Source organism: Enhydra lutris, unplaced genomic scaffold (genome assembly GCF_002288905.1).
Source record: "Enhydra lutris kenyoni isolate GAN:26980312 unplaced genomic scaffold, ASM228890v2 scaffoldscaffold11, whole genome shotgun sequence".
Classification (NCBI taxonomy): Eukaryota; Metazoa; Chordata; class Mammalia; order Carnivora; family Mustelidae; genus Enhydra; species Enhydra lutris.
The window spans coordinates 26,487,287-26,504,882 of record NW_019154095.1 but is presented as its reverse complement, the minus strand read 5'-3'; the positions used below and the strand labels follow the sequence as shown (position 1 = coordinate 26,504,882).

Sequence of the window (17,596 nt, the reverse complement as noted above, 5' to 3'; positions counted from 1 at the left end):
TGGCTCAGTTGGTTAAGCAACTGCCTTCGGTTCGGGTCATGATCCTGGAGTCCCAGGATAGAGTTCCACATCAGGCTCCCAGCTCCACGGGGAGTCTGCTTCTCCCTCTGACCTTTTCCCCTCTCACACTCTTTTTCTCGCGCGCGCTCTCTCTCAAATTAATAAATAAAATCTTAAAAAAAAAAAAAAAAAAAGTAGATTCTATTCCCTCTCCATTCGAAGATGAGCTGTATTGTGACTTGTTCTAACAACAGAATTTGGCGGAGGACACATTCTGGGACTTCTGAGCCCAGGCTTTTTGGAAAAAGTTTGTAATTATAAAGCAGCTAAGGCTAAACTATTGAATGAAGAGAAGCCCTAAGAAATGACCACCCATCGGGTATATTCCTGCCACTGCTGAGCTTTTAGTTGAACAGAGCAGAACAAATACCTTCATCTTTTTTTTTTTTTTTTTGAAAAGTACTTGTTAGCATTTAATGAACCTCCCCCCAGGAGGCTTCAAGCTACTAGAATGAAGGTGCCACCCTCACCCTTAATCTTCATCTCTGCTCTTCTACTGAAGAATTTGGCCTTCATGATGACAGGCTGTTTTGGGAGTTTTCTCTTTCCCAAAACTTTATAGTAGCTGGATCGCACCACATCAATGGTAGGAGAAGCTCCAGTCTTGTTTTTGGTGGCATTTACCCATGTCTGCTCACTAATTAAGGTCCTCAGTTTATCAAAGTTGACAGTTGGGCAGAAGCTCTGGTTCCTCTTTAAGTGGTCATGTCTCATACTAACTTTTACAAAGTAACCTGGGGGATATTTGTCTAAGTTGATCCTATGGTGATGTATCCTACCACCAGCATTACCCCGGTTTCCTGGGTGCTTCCGGTGCTTTACAATGTGGCCGTGGCCGTGGCTCATGTGGCCCCAAAGTTTTCGGGTCTTCCTCAGTCTGGATGGCAAGTCAGCAGCCCAGAATACCTTCATCTTATGCATTGTGAAGAAGAAAAGCTTCCCAGCTGAACTCAGTCTACCCTCAAGATTATAGATAAAATAATAAATTGTTATTTTAGGTCACTGAGTTGGTGTTTTTTAATTATTCAACAACTGAAAAATCACTTTTTTTCAAAGTAAGCAATGAATAATTGACCATTCTACCATCATATTTGAATATCTAACACTAAGCCACATGAAGTTTTTTTCAGAGGGAGGCATTTTTTCGGTTAATATTTTATTATGATATAATTACAAACTCACAGAAAAGTTGTAACAAGAATAGGATGAGGGATTCCCATATACCCTTTACATTTTTATCATCTTTGCTCTATGATTCTCTGTCTCTCTTTATCTGTCTCTGTGTCTCCTTCTCTGTCATTCTTCCTTACATTTGAAAATAAGCTAGAAACATCCTATCCCTTAATTCCTAAACATTTCAGTGAGTATTTCTTAGAACAAGGATATTTACTTACATGAATACAACACAATTGTCAAATTTAACTTTGATAAAACTATTATCTGATAGGCAATCTCTATTTCAAATGCTGTCCATTTCCCCAGTAATATCCTTTATGGCTACTACCTCCCCTGTCCCCTGGGTTGAGGATCCAATCCAGGTTCACGTATTTATTACATGACAATTGTCATAACCTTTTCCTTTCCTTTAATATAGAAGAGTTTCTTAGTCTTTCTTTGTGTTTCTTGACCTTGACATTTTTGAAGAGTACAGACCAGTTATTTTGTAGAATGTCTCCCAAATTGGGTTTGTCTGTTGTTTCCTTATGATTAGACTCAGGTTGTGCATTTTTGGCAGAAATATAACCATAGTGATTTGGGGGCCTTCACTGTGCATTATATCAAAAGGCACATGACATTGATTTGTTCCAAGGCCAGGTTACCTTTGAGCATTTTGTTAAGGTTGTGTCTGTTATGTTTCTCTACTGGAAAGTTACTGTCTTTCTTTTGTCTTTCGTAAGTAATTTGTGGGGAAAAACCTGGAGACTATGCACACATCCTGTTCTTATCAAACATTCACTCAGTAGTTTTAGCACAAACTCATAAGAAAAGGAATATTTTGAACAAATATATAATAATAATTAACTATTAAGAAACTTCTTGAAGCAGAATGTTAATTGTATTTTAACTATAAACAAATCAGAAATGTATGGCTTCAATTTTCTATAAAATATGTTTACTTAAAATTCAGTAGAGATGTGCTTCACAAAATGCATTCTAAGGCTTTATTGAATGAAATATATTTTCAAAAAACAGACTGATATATTCAGAAATTTCAAAATCAGAGCTGCTCAACCCTACTAAAAATTTTTAACTATCTTCACAATTTACTTACCAACCAAAAAAAAAAAAAAAAAAAGAAAGAAATGTTAGTATATATAATACACATAGTTTAACCTGATTCTATGACAAAATTAAAAAACTGTTATACTGTAACTGGAAAAAAATGCAGATTTTGTATTTAATTAACATTTATTGAAAGTCTTTTACCTGCTAAGCATTATGATACACACTCCCATTCATACTAAGTATCTTATTTTATTATCACAATTCTATAGAGTAGCTGCATTGTCTTTTTTTCACATAAGAGAAACTTTGAGAGGTTTATTGACTTAGCAAATCATGACTACCTTGTCCCAAAATTGTTAAGCCTTGGAAATACAATATGGATAAAGGTAGAAATGGCTCTCTTATAATCTAGGCAAGACAGACAAGTAAACAGCCAATCATAACATTCTGTGTCTAAGTTTAACAAATGGTAGGACTGAGCTCTGTGTGGTATACTAAGAGAGGCCCATAATGCACTCTGATGTTGTGACAGACTGTGGACAGAACTGATGTTTAGGCAGAGAAATGAAAGGTGAGCAGGAGCTAGGTGGGTTGGTAGTGGTGGAGAGAGGGCCCAAATATCCCTGGAACATTTTCAAAGGTCCCCTGGCTATGCAGACATTTTCATTACAATGGGAACAGGGAGAGTCAGGGCAGATGATAAAACAATGCTGCAAGGGAGATAAAGGCTGAGTGAAATAAGAGCTCCTTGAAAACTGCACTCTCAACTCACCACTTGACCATCGCTCAGGTATCACTCCTATCACTTTGAGAAGGTTTTGACATAGTTTACACTGATTTTAGTTTGTTCATTTCGGAATCAAAGGATGGCAGTTTCTGCTGCATCTAGGATGTTCTGAATCATTAAAATGCTGAAACACTTTGAAGAGTTTATTCTGGTCCTGACCAGAAGTCACTAACCTAGCTGAAACATCAAATACCAAGGTAATTTGGCTGAAAATAAATAATAGTTTATGTTAATACAGACAAGGATTAAATAATTAGAAAAACTTCTCAGTTCTACAGCATATTGAATGGTTTATTTATGAATCAAAATGAAGCAAATAAATTGCTTTAAATGATTACTCTTTTAGGTGTTCTTAATACTCCCATAAATTACAAATTAGGATAAGCAAGAAAAGACCTCTATATTAGAGTTAAATTATTTTATAATTCTGACAGAGAACTGAACAACTTCTTCTTCTTCTTTTTTTTTTTTTTTTTAAAAGATTTATGTATTTGAGAAAGCACATGCAGGAGGGGGAAGGACAAAGGGCAAGGAAGAAAAGCAGATTCCCTGCTGGGTCTGGTTGTGCGGTGGGGGAGGGCAGGGGAAGGACTCCTGGAAGAACTCCTAAGGGAGCATGAGCACAGGGCTTGTTTTCAGGGCTCTAGAACAAGACTGGAGCCGTAATTGGCAATGGAAGGCCCAAAGGACAGAGCCACCCAGGGGCCTTTCCAACATAATACTGGTCATATTTGTTGACCACTTACTATGCATAGTCACTGAATTCTGAATTTCTTACATCTTTACATATATTAAGTCAAATATCAAAAATTGCCCCAAATCTCCCTTACAGAACTGATAAGTCGTATTTGTATTGTCTTATTTCTTAAAAACCATTGTGTATACTGAACCACAACTGGCCTCAAGGGTTCTGGAAGAGGGATTTCTGGACCTATAAATTTAATATGCCAATTAATAATTAACTGCTGTATTAATAATTAACTTAGTATATCCATTAAAATTAATATTTGAATTAAAACGAATATTTTAATGAATATTTGAATCCAGATATCAGTATAAAGAAATTGCAGAATATCAAATAAGATTAAGTTATCACAAGTTTTAGAAAGAATTATGTTGTTCCTATCTGACAAATCCAGGTGGTTGTTCTCTCATGCAGCATCTATGGATTATGGCCTAGAATTTAGTGTAGCTGGAATACGAAACACTGAATGGAACCTATCACTGTCAAGGACGTGACTGGAGATCCAGTTTGAATCTTTTGTCTTTAGTTTAATAAGTTATATAGCAATAAGGAAATTACCAAGTATCCCATGCCCTAATTTTCATTTCTGTAATATTATGATAATAATTTATGACTCTGGGTTACTCTGAGAATTGAATAATAAGATAATGTGGGTCTTTACATCTAACCTCTTAATAAACATGTAGTAGATGGTAACTATTATTAAGTCTAATAATTATACACAGGGATAATATTTTTCTATCAAAGCTGACAAGGTTTTGATTAGGTAAATGTCTTCATAAATGTTAAATATGCTGAAATATGTAAGAAGCGTACCTGACATGAAAAATTTCTCGCAGTGCTAAAGCACTTAGTGATAAAGCAATTGTGGAGATTAGCTTCTGGAAGGCCAAGCTGGAGAATGACTTAAACAAGCAAACTGAGGGGCACCTGGGTTGCTCAGCGGGTTAGGCATCTGCCTTTGGCTCAGGTCATAATCTCAGCATCTTGGGATAGAGCCCCACATCAGGTTCTCTGCTCATCGGGGAGTCTGCTCCCTGTCACTCTCCGTCTGTGCTCTCTTTCTCTCTCAAATAGAATCTAAAAAAAAAAACCCATAAATTATAAACAAGCAAATTGAAATAAACGTTAGAAGATGATATATGCTATGGGGGGAATCGGGAAAAAGCAGAACTGATTTTGAACAGATCATGGGGAACTGAGAAGGCATGAGTTACAAAGGTAAAAAGGTGGTAAATATAGGCTGAATTAAGATCATGATATTTGATCTGAGACTTGAAGTAGGTAAGGGCCAGGTAGATATCTGCAAAAAGAGTTATTTCCGGTAAGGAATTTCTAGGGCAAAGGCCCTAAGCAAGAGCTGTGTGCTAGGATGGATAAAGCCCTAGGCTTGCTTGAACCTCTGAGATGGCAAGGGGCTACAGGTTGGGGTGGGGAGACCAAACAGACACAGAGATAGGAGATTGGAGGAGGGTAAGAACCACGTAGGATTTTATAAGCACTTAGATGGTTTCTCCAAGTGTTATGGACTTCCACTTAAAATATTCTGGCCCTGCAGCAATGTCCACAATAGCCAAACTATGGAAAGAACCTAGATGTCCATCAACAGATGAATGGATAAAGAAGATACATACATACATACATACATACATACACACACAATGGAATACTATGCAGCCATCAAAACCCCCCAAATCCTGCCATTTCAACAATGTGGATGGAACTAGAGGGTATTATGCTAAGCGAAGTAAGTCAATCAGAGAAAGACAATTATCATATGATCTCTCTGATATGAGGAATTTGAGAGGCGCAGGGTGGGTGGTCATGGAGGGCAGGGAGGGAAAAAATGAAACAAGATGGGAACCAGGAGGGAGACAAACCATAAGAGACTCCTAATCCCAGGAAACAAACTGAGGGTTGCCCAGGGGTGGGAGGGGAGGGATAGGGTAGCTGGGTTATGGAACTAGGGAGGGTCTGCGCTATGGTGAGTGTTGTGAATTGTGTAAGACTGATGATTCACAGACCTCTACGCCAAGCAAATAATACATTATATGTTAATATAAACAAACAAGCAAACAATATTCTGGCCCAGAGTCCAGCAAACTCTCCCTGTGAAACTCCAGATTGTAAATATTTTAAACGTTATAGTCCAAATGATCTCTGTTGCAACTACTCAACTTAGTCCCTATGGCATGAAAGTCATAGGCAATATGGAAACAGATGAGCATGATTCAGTTTCAATAAACTTTATTTAGGGGAAAAAAAAATTAGGCCACATTTTGCCTACTGGCCATGGTTTGCCAACCTCTGCTTTGGCCTAAATTATGGACACATTGTTTTCGTCCCTGTTTTGTTGTTTTTTTTTTTGTTTGTTTGTTTTTTTTGTTTTTTTTTCCCAAGAAGTTTATAGTTTTATTTTTACATGTAGATCTAGGACCCACTTTGAGGTCATTTCTGTGTTATGAGCTAAGAACTTAGTTTCTTTTTTTTTTTTTTTAACTTTTTCTTTTTTTTTTTTTCTTTTTCATCTATGGATACCTAATTGCTCAGCACTTTTTGTTGAATAGATTAACTTTTCCTTTTACCCTGGCACTTCTGTCAACAATCAATGGAATGTGTGTATGTGCTATTTTTGGAGTCTATTGTACTCCATTCATTTCTGTGTTATTCTTACACAAACACAACACTATTTTGATTACTCTAGCTTTATGGTAAATCTTGACTTCAGGTAATCTAAGACCTTTAACTTTGTTCTCACTCAAAATTATTTTTGTTATTCTATGCCCTTTGCACTTGCATGAATATTTTAGGACCAGCTTTTCAATGTCTACCAAAGAACCTATTGGGGTACTGATCCAGATTTCAATGAAAGCCATAGATCAATTTAGGGAATATTTACCTCTTAACAAAGATTTCTTTGATAAGGTGCCAAAGGTACATTTAAAAAATTGAAAACTGCACTTCACCAAAATTCAAAAGGCACAAAATATAAAAGGACAAGCCACAGACTAGGAGAAAATATATGCAAAAGATGTATCTGATAAAAAAACTTGTATCTAAAGTACATAAATTATATAACTCAAAAGTAAAATAACAATCAAGTTAATTAAAAACCAGCCAAAAGATCTGAATAGAAAATTCATCATAAATATATATGATGGCAAATAAATGCATAAAAAAACACAACATTGTTATTTACTGGGAAAATGCAAATTAAAATCATAATGAGATACCGACACACATCTACTACAAGACTGAATTTAAAAAGACTGACACTATCAAACATTATAAAGGGTGTGAAGCAACTGGAACTCTCAAACATTGTTAATGGGAATTCAAAATGATGCAACCACTTTGGAAATTAGGCAGTTTTCTTAAGAACTTTACCATGTACTTATGGCAAACTCACCCCTAGGTACTTAGCCAACTGAAATGAAAAATATGTCCACAGAAAGACTTGCACTGCAATTTTCATAGCACCTTTATTCAAAATTGACAAAAACTAAAAACAACCCACATGTCCATCAACTGGTGAGTGGATAAAACAGAGTATGGTATATTTATGCAATGGAATATTTCTGTGAAATCAGAAGAAACTGAGTGAGACATCCAACAACATAAGCAGATTTTAAAAGCATTTGCGAAGTGAAATAAGCCATATGCAAAAGGATACATATCGTATGATGCCATATAAACAAAATGAATTCTAGAAAAGGCAAATCTATGGTGACAGATCAGATCAGTGATTGCCAGACACTTGTCAGCAGATAGTAGGGAATGTGATAGAAGGACTAATTGAAAGGGATATGAGGAAGGTTTTGGGATTGAATTTTTTCCATTTTGTGATTCTTGTTGTTCTGTGACTTTTTGTGCTTGTAAAAACTTAAAGAATCACAATAATCAAGCAAGCTGATGAAAGCTGGACCAATGTGGTAGTGGAGGAAGTTGGTGGAGAGAAGTGATCAGATTTTTTATTTACTTTGAAAACAGAGTCACAGGATTTCCTAACAGCTTGGATGTGAAATATGAGAAAAAGAAAGAAGGGGGTAAATGAACCTCCAATGACATAAGATATTCTCTCTCAACCGTTATCAAAGACTGTACTACACGCTCACTGGGAAAACCCACTTGGGAGCAGTACAATACAATAGTAAACAGGCTAGACTGGGAGATATTGCTGTGGCTTGTAGAGGGCCCTGCAAACGTCTTAACCTTTCTCAGCCTCCTTTTTCTCATTTTGTAAAATGGGGTTAATCCAATGTCTATCTCGTGGGCCTATTTAAAGTATGAAATGAGTTAACACATACAACATGTTTCGAATGGGGCTGACACACAATAAGCCCTCAATGAGCATCAACTCTTACTTCTCAAAATCAGATTCAAGAAATAGACTTAAAGGAGCACTCAATTTTTTCCCCCTAAAAGGGATATTTAGTCAGCTTAAAGCTCCTTGTTTGGGGAAACAGCTCTCTGTGCTTGACCAACTAGCCTATCTTCCCATCTTGAACGTCAGTCTGCAAGCTAATTGCTCCTGCCCCAGGTCTAGCCTACCTTCAAAAACTGCTGAGCCTTGGCACCAACTGGTGCCAGGTAAATTTTGTCTTTCTCTCTCTCTCTCATTTCTATAAATGTCTCCAGTTACCATAAGCAAGTCAGAGCATTTTTTAAGAACAGTTTTAGATTTATAGAAAAATTGAGAAATAGAAGAAACACCCATATACTCTAGACAGCCCTTGTGATTAATCTCTTACATTGGTATGGCACACTTATAACAATTTTTGAACTAATATTTATACATAATTTACTCAGACTTCTTAATTTTAACCTAATGTCCTTTCCTTGGTTCTAGGAACCTACGCAGTGTAACACATTACAATTAGTCCTTAGGTTCCCCTTTGGTGTCTCCCTAGGTTCCTCTTAGCTGTGACAAGTTTCTGAGACGTCCCTTGATTTTTATGACTTTGGACTTTGACAGTTTTTCAAAGTACTGGTCTTGTATTTTGTAGCATGCTCTTCTATCAGGATCTTTCTGCTGTTTTTCAAGATTAGGTTGGGTTAGTATGTTCTGGAAAGGAAGACCACTGAGGTTAAGTGCCATTGTCATTAATTCATTATGTTCCATTACCGCAGTTGATGTTGGCCTTGATCACTTAGCCAAGGTGGTGTTTCATAGGTTTCTTCACTAAAAAGTTAGCTTTTTCATGCTGTAGTCTTTGGAGGGAAGTCAGCATATGCAGCCTATATTTAAGTTGTACTCCCTTCTCCATCCATGGCATGTTTTTGTTTTTGTTTTTAAGATTTTATTTATTTATTTGAGAGAGAGGGAGAGCACAAAAGGACAAGGGTGCAGAAGGAGAGGGAGAAGCAGGCTCTCTGCTGAGCAGGGAGCCCAATGCAAGACTTGATCTCAGGACCCTGGGATCATGACCTGAGTCTAAGGCAGTTGCTTAACCAAACAAGCCACCCAGGGGTCCCCATCCATGGCATTTTTAAAAGTGAAAATTTCAGGCATTTGAAAGCAACTAAGCATTCTGCTATTTTACCTACTTTTATTTCATGGGTTCCCCCTGAAGTTAGATGATGTTATAAATTCAGGGCCCCAGCCCAAAAATTCAAATTCAATACTTGAGGGTGGAGCCAAGGATTTAACAAATGCTCCTAGGATGATTCAGAGGCACATACTCCAGCAGTCCACTTTAAAAAGCTCTACTCTAGGGGTGCCTGGGTGGCTCAGTGGGTTAAAAAGCTCTACTCTAATCACTTACTAATGGTAATTATTCTGAACTAAAGACCTTTTTACTGACTCCAGAGCTATTTTTCCCTTGGTTAAAGGTTTTTGTCATTAGTTTCCTGTCAGAGTTGGGGGAATACCTCTCTGCCCTTGTCTGCCTGCTTAACATTCAAAATACTTGAACTAATTTAGCAACCACATAATTATTATTCATTGCCCATGAGGAAATTCAAATGCAGTGTACAGTTCTGTGTCTCTTACTCCTTCCTACCAAAAAAGTCCCAAATACATACAAATTAGTGTATAAATTATTGAAAATGCACTTAAAATTAATCCCACGACTCCTAAAAATAGCGAAGTCAAGGCAATTGTTAAGAATTCTTCTAAAGATGGGGTTATGGACATTGGGGAGGGTATGTGCTATGGTGAGTGCTGTGAAGTGTGTAAACCTGGCAATTCACAGATGTGTCCCCCTGGGATAAAAATACATTATATGTTTATTAAAAAATTAAAAAATTTAATTTAAAAAATCATTTATTTAAAAAAAAAAAAAAGAATTCTTCTAAAGTGGGGCACCTGGGTGGCTCAGTGGGCTAAGCCTCTGTCTTCAGCTCAGGTCATGATCCCAGGGTCATGGGATCAAGCCCTGCATAGGGCTCTTTGCTCAGCAGGGAGACTGCTTCCTCCCTCTCTCTCTACCTGTCTCTCTGCCTGCTTGTGATCTCTCTGTCAAATAAATAAATAAAATTTTAAAAAAAAATTAAAAATAAAAATTAAAAAAAAGAATTCTTCTAAAGATTTGGAAGGAAGGAAGGAAGGAAGGGAGGAAGGAAGGAAATAATAGAAGATATTCAATGAGGACAGTAGTTTCTTCTGAGGAGAATATAGAATCTGATGCTGAGAATTCAATGAACCAACATCCTGACTGGCCTTTATCTCTAATTAGCTGTGTGACCCTAGGCAATGTACTTAATTTTTTTACTTCAATTTCTCATCTGTGAAGAACAAACAATAAGCAACTGTCTTACTATATTGAGTTTGAGTTTAAGATAAAATGGGATACTGTATGAGGATCTGAGGATTAAAGATCTCAATGCACAGATATGAAGTTTCTTTGTAAAGCAGAATTTGCCATGTACTTATGGGATCAAATAATTCAACTTTCAATGTTTTGTATCATAATTATTGCATGTCCATATCTAGAGTAAGGAAACAAAGTACCTCTGATCCTCCAGTATATAAAAGAATAGGCCAAGATATATACTATACAAAACTATTCACACCTAAAACCTAAAATAATTTCCAGAAACTCTAGAATATTCATATTGTTATACTTTAGTTGTTTAAAGTAATTATATTTGCATTAAAAAATTAAACAATATGACATTTCTGAAACTTTAACACTGGCCTTTCAAAATGGAGGCACAATAGCCATTTCATTAGAGAAGCTATAAGTTATAAAGGCTTTGGTCCCTGAATTATGGTTAAATTCTGGCTCTGCCACTTTGGCAAGTTTCTTGGGCAAGTTTCTCAACTTGGGTTATCTTGGGAAAGTTTCTTAACTATTCAGTTTTCATATCAGTAAAATAAGGATAATAACAGTACCTACATGGCAGATTATTGGTGAGTGATTAGAGTCAACATGTGTAAAATTCTTTAAAACACTGGCACATGTGATACTATTATTATTATTTACTATTAGCCATTTTAGAGGATTAAAATCTATGGAAGCCAATGAGATTAATTTTTAAATAAGAAAAAGAAATACTGGCAGTCAAAGTTTGCAACTACTTTATGTAACAACTGAAAATTATTTGGATTTAGTCAAAATTGTAAATTTAAAGTAAAACACCAATATCTACTCCCTCAAGTTAAGTACCAGATAGAAAATGGATAGAAAAAGAATTAACTGGATGACCAAACGATAGTTGGTGACTCAATTACTTCTGTTTATTAACTAATAAAAAAAAGTCTGAACAATTAAATGGAAAGACTTTCCTGTCATAAAAAATTGAGTTAGATAACTAGCTACACAATTCTATATTTTCTGTTAAATGAGACAGGAGGCCTTACTCTCAATCATGATATACTATCCTATTGACTAATATTTAAAACTGCAAATCAGTTATCAAAATCCACATTTTAAAGATTAAGTTCAACTTCTGACTCCATCACAAAGATTCTTTGACTACCCTGTGGAGAAGTGAGTTCTTCCTCTCCATGTGCAGATGTAGATGGGGTACTGTAATTTTGGTGATTATTAATATCACTAGCATAGTTTCATACAGCACCTACAACAAAGGAATTTGTCTTATACTTATTTTTGTATACCCTCACTCCACCAAGCACAGAGTATAAAGGTATCTGTCCATGGCCATGCAAATAGATGCCAACATTGGACTACAACTCAGATCTTCTGACACTGTTTCAAATATGCTTTTCCTTACACTTTTCACTCATATATATGCCCCATCTAGTCTGAAATTCCAGGACTTGAAAATTCAACAAGAAAAAAATTAGCTGAATAATAATAAGGAAAAAAAGACACTTTTTCATTTGATCAGTTTTTTTACACATGACTACACAGTCATAATATACATGAGGTAGTAATACTCTCCATTTTCAATAACGAAATAACATTCCACAATGTAAGTCCTAACCTAGGATTCATTAAAAATGGAAGTATTTGGTTCTGCTATGGCCAATATATTACTTTTTTCATATGTGTTTGCTATTAAATTTGCTATTAAATATAGGTAGGTAAATATGTAATTATGGCAATGTAGCAGGATACAAGGTTAATATGCAAAAGTCAATTTCCTTCCCAGATAGCAGGAATGAACAAGTGGAATGTGAAAAACGCAATACCATTTATACTAGTACCTAAAAGAATGAAATCCTTAGGTATAAATCTAACAAAATATGTCCAAGATCTATATGAGGAAAACTATAAAATTCTGATGCATAAAACAGAAAGGAACTAAATAAATGGAGAGATATACCATGTGCATGAACAGGAAGACTCACTGTCAAGATGCTAGTTCTTCACAACATGATCTATAGATTCAATGAAATCTCTGTCAAATTCCCAGCAAATTATTTCACAGATACTGGCAAACTGATTCTAAAAATTATATGGAGAGGCAAAAGACCCGACTAACCAACACAATATTGAATGAGAACAAAGTTGGAAGATTGCCACTACCCAATTTCAATACTTATTATAAAGCTAAAATAATTAAGACAGTGTAATATTTTTGAAAGAATAGACAAACAGGTCAATGGGACAGAATAAAAAGTCCAGAAATTGAGCCTCATATAGTCAACTTATCTTTGACAAAAGAGCAAAAGCAATATAACGAAACAAATATAGTCTTTTCAACAAATGGCACTGGAACTGCTGGGTAGCTACACATTTAAAAAAAAAAATCTAGACACAAACCCTACATGCTTCATAAAAAGTAATTCAAAATAGGTTACAGACCAAAATATAAAAGGCAAAGGTATAAACTAAGTATAAAATCCTGGAATGTAAGGCAGGAGAAGATTTAGATGACCTTGGGTATGGCAATGACTTTTAGATCCAACATCAGGGGAAAATCTATGAAGTTCATTAAAATTAAAAACTTCTGCTCTGAAAAGACTATGCTAAAAGAATGAGAAGACAGACTGGGAGAAAATATTTGCAAAGATATGTCTAATAATGGACTATTATGCAAAATATACAAAGAACTCTTAAGACTCAACAATAATCCAATTAAAAAATATACCAAAGACCTTAAGAGACACTTCACCAAAGAAGATGTACAGATGGCAAATAAGCATATATGAAAATTTTCTATATCACAGGTCATCAGAGAAATGAATATTAAAACAAGGTACCACTATACCCACATTAGAATAGCCAAAATCTACAACTATATGATCTAGCAATTGTGCTCCAAAGGAATTGAAAACTTATGCCCACACAAAAACTTACAAATAGATATTTATAGCAACTTTGTTCACAATTTCCCAAACTTGGATGCAACAAGATGTGCTTCAGCAAATGGATGCATAAGTAAACTGTGGTACGTCCAGACAATGGAATATTACTCAGTGCTAAAAAGAAATGAGCAATCAAGCCATGAAACACATGGAGAAACTTTTAAGTACATATTGCTAAGTGAAAGAAGCCAATCTGAAAAGGCTATATACTTTTATAATTCTAACCAAATGACATTTCGGAAAAGAGACAACTATGAAGAAGAGTAAGAAGATCAGTGGTTGCTGGAGGATGAGGAGGGAGAGATGAATAGGTATAGCACAGAAGATTTTAGGGAAATGAAAATACTCTGCATGATACCATAATGATGGAACTACGTCATTATACATCTAGCCAAATCCATAGAATATACGACATCAAGAGTGAACCATAATTTAAACTATGAACTTTGATTATGATTTATCGACATAGATTCACCAGTTGTAATAAATGTACCACTCTGTTGGGAGATGTTGATAATAGGGAAGGCTATGAATAAATGGGGGCAAGAGTTATATGGGAAATCTCACCTCCCCCTCAATTGTGCTATGAACCAACAACTGTTGTAAAAAATAAAATATTAATTTTTAAAAAGCTACACAGAAGAATAAAAATTTAGGCCTTCTATATATGTGTGTGTATACACATACATACGTGTGTGTGTATGTATATATTTGTAGGAGAAGAATATATTTTGAATTCAAGGATTTTGTTGAGTTCCTGATTTTGAGATCCATTCAGGGCAAATACATTTTCTGGGTCTTAAAGATTCTTCCCTTTATCTTTAAAATCTCATTTATGCATTGAATTATTTATGCTCTAAAGTTCCTGTCTAGCTAATAACAGGTGCTTACTGCTAACTCCCACAGCTGTCTTTATTTAAGTGTATACGTTAAGTTTATTTCTGGTACAGTTACTTTAAAATATTTATTTTACCAATGCTTAACTTTAAGTGGATTGTGATATAAAGAAAATCTTGGTTAATTTTTTTGTTAAATAGGTAATATATTGGAAAAGAAAAATAATCCTGTTTTTAATTTAAATGATCTTTTCCAAATAGTCAATCTTTTTTTGATTGTCCATTTGTTTTGTTTTTACTTATTGAACCTCTAAAATTTAGAGGAAATGGAACATTTAGAATTTCATATCATGCACTTAACATTTTCAAGTGACATATGTACTTTAGGTCAAGCTCCTTTTTTATACTAGCACTGAATAAAGGAACAGAAAAAGATTTGTTTTGTTTCAGTTTCTTTCTTTAAAGATTTTATCTATTGGGGCGCCTGGGTGGCTCAGTGGGTTAAGCCACTGCCTTCAGCTCAGGTCATGATTTCAGGGTCCTGGGATCGAGCCCCACATCGGGCTCTCTGTTCAGTGTGGAGACTGCTTCTCTCTCTGCCTCTGCCTGTCTCTCTGCCTACTTGTAATCTCTGTCTCTCTCTCTCTCTGCCAAATAAATAAATAAATAAGATCTTTAAAAAAAAAGATTTTATCTATTTATTTGACAGAGATAAAGAGAGATCACAAGTAGGCAGAGAGGCAGACAGATGGGGGTGGGGGAAGCAGGCTCTCTCGATCCCAGGACCCTGAGATCATGACCTGAGCCGAAAGCAGAGTCTTAACCCACTGAGCCACCCAGGCACGCCAAGATTTGTTTTATCATGAAAAGCAAACAAAATGTCATACACACTGATCTGTGTTTACTGTTCTAATTTCAGTGCTGTTTCCCTGCAAATATGAATATTACCTAGGCTTTGTTTGTTTGACAAAGCTTTCCTCCATGATAAAGCCAAGGGCAAAGCCAAGTACCTCTTTCATGAGGTAAAGAAAGATAAGTACAAGTTTGTACTATGTGGGTGTTTAAGGCAGGTTTTTTTTTTAATCTTTTTTATTTATTTTTAAAAAAAATTTTTATAAACATATAATGTATTTTTATCCCCAGGGGTACAGGTCTGTAAATCGCCAGGTTTACACACTTCACAGCACTCACCACAGCACACACCCACCCCAGTGTCCATAACCCCACCACTCTCTCCTGATCCCCCTCCCCCCAGCAACCCTCAGTTTGTTCTGAGAGATTAAGAGTCTCTTATGGTTTGTCTCCCTCCCAATCCCATCTTGTTTCATTTATTCTTTTCCTACCCCCCAAACCCCCCATGTTGCATCTCCACTTCCTCATATCAGGGAGATCATATGATAGTTGTCTTTCTCCGATTGACTTATTTCGCTAAGCATAATACCCTCTAGTTCCATCATGTTGCTGCAAATGGCAAAATTTCATTTCTTTTGATGGCTGCATAGTACTCCATTGTATACATATACCACATCTCCTTTATCCATTCGTCTGTTGATGGACATCTAGGTTCTTTCCATAGTTTGGCTATTGTAGACATTGCTGCTATAAACATTCGGGTGCACGTGCCCTTTCGGATCACTACGTTTGTATCTTTAGGGTAAATACCCAGCAGTGCAATTGCTGGGTCATAGGGTAGTTCTATTTTCAACATTTTGAGGAACCTCCATGCTGTTTTCCAGAGGGGTTGCACCAGCTTGCATTCCCACCAACAGTGTAGGAGGGTTCCCCTTTCTCTGCATCCTCGCCAGCATCTGTCATTTCCTGACTTGTTAATTTTAGCCATTCTGACTGGTGTGAGGTGGTATCTCATAGTGGTTTTGATTTGTATTTCCCTGATGCCGAGTGATGTGGAGCATTTTTTCACATGTCTTTTGGCCATCTGGATGTCTTCTTTAAAGAAATGTCCGTTTCTTGATTGGATTATTTGTTCTTTGGATGTTGAGTTTGCTAAGTTCTTTATAGATTTTGGACACTAGCCCTTTATCTGATAGGTCATTTGCAAATATCTTCTCCCATTCTGTTGGTTGTCTTTTGGTTTTGTTAACTGTTTCCTTTGCTGTGCAAAAGCTTTTGATCTTGATGAAATCCCAATAGCTCATTTTTGCCGTTGCTTCCCTTGCCTTTGGCGATGTTCCTAGGAAGAAGTTGCTGCGGCTGAGGTTGAAGAGGTTGCTGCCTGTGTTCTCCTCAAGGATTTTGGTGGATTCGTTCTCACATTGAGGTCCTTCATCCATTTAGAGTCTATTTTCATGTGTGGTGTAAGGAAATGGTCCAATTTCATTTTTCTGCATGTGGCTGTCCAATTTTCCCAACACCATTTATTGAAGAGGCTGTCTTTTTTCCATTGGACATTCTTTCCTGCTTTGTCGAAGATTAGTTGACCATAGAGTTGAGGGTCTATTTCTGGGCTCTCTATTCTGTTCCATTGATCTATGCATCTGTTTTTGTGCCAGTACCATACTGTCTTGATGATGACAGCTTTCTAATAGAGCTTGAAGTCCGGAATTGTGATGCCACCAACTTTGGCTTTCTTTTTCAATATTCCTTTGGCTATTCAAGGTCTTTTCTGGTTCCATATAAATATTAGGATTATTTGTTCCATTTCTTTGAAAAAAATGGGTGGGATTTTGATAGGGATGTTTAAGGCAGTTTTAAGAAAAATAGCCAGGGGCACCTCGGTGGCTCTGTCAGTTAAGCCACTGACTCTTGATTTCCTCTCAGGTCATGATCTCAGGATTGTGAGATCAAGCCCCAAGTCAGGCTCATATACTGGGTGTTGTACCCACTTAAGATTCTCTCTCTCTCCCTCTCCCGCTGTCCCTCCTTCCTTCCCTCTCTAAAATCAAAAAAAGAAAGAAGAAAAATCCAATGTGTTGAAAAAACAAAATGGTCTTGAACTACTACTTTTCACCCCCTAATAAATTGGTTCAAAAATTTCACATTGGTCTCCCTGTGTTTAAGTATGATCTTCTGTTCAGTTTAAAACTTACATATACAGAAAAATGAAATGCACCACCATTTGCTAAACATTGATGTGTGATATCATTACTTTTGATGTTGAAGAAGAGCAAATGATGTAAATATGTATTTTGCCCTAGCCTTGTACTTTCTACAATTGATAAAACCTTACTGATGTTTCCAAATAACTTTTAGTATTTTCTTTTCCA

General features: G+C 36.1%; 1 protein-coding gene across 1 annotated transcript; it reads right to left on the bottom strand.

Annotated features, from left to right (window-relative positions):
- Window positions 1-443: 443 nt before the first annotated feature.
- Window positions 444-956, bottom strand: LOC111144583 (60S ribosomal protein L27a-like). Its single transcript, XM_022498944.1, has one exon. It carries the CDS (start codon window positions 904-906, stop codon window positions 499-501), a length of 408 nt encoding a protein of 135 aa, XP_022354652.1. The 5' UTR covers window positions 907-956; the 3' UTR covers window positions 444-498.
- Window positions 957-17,596: the final 16,640 nt, after the last annotated feature.

Bases quoted from the DNA above. Each gene is read 5' to 3' on its own strand.
- LOC111144583 (XM_022498944.1), bottom strand. From the start codon at position 906: ATGAGCCACGGCCACGGCCACATTGTAAAGCACCGGAAGCACCCAGGA.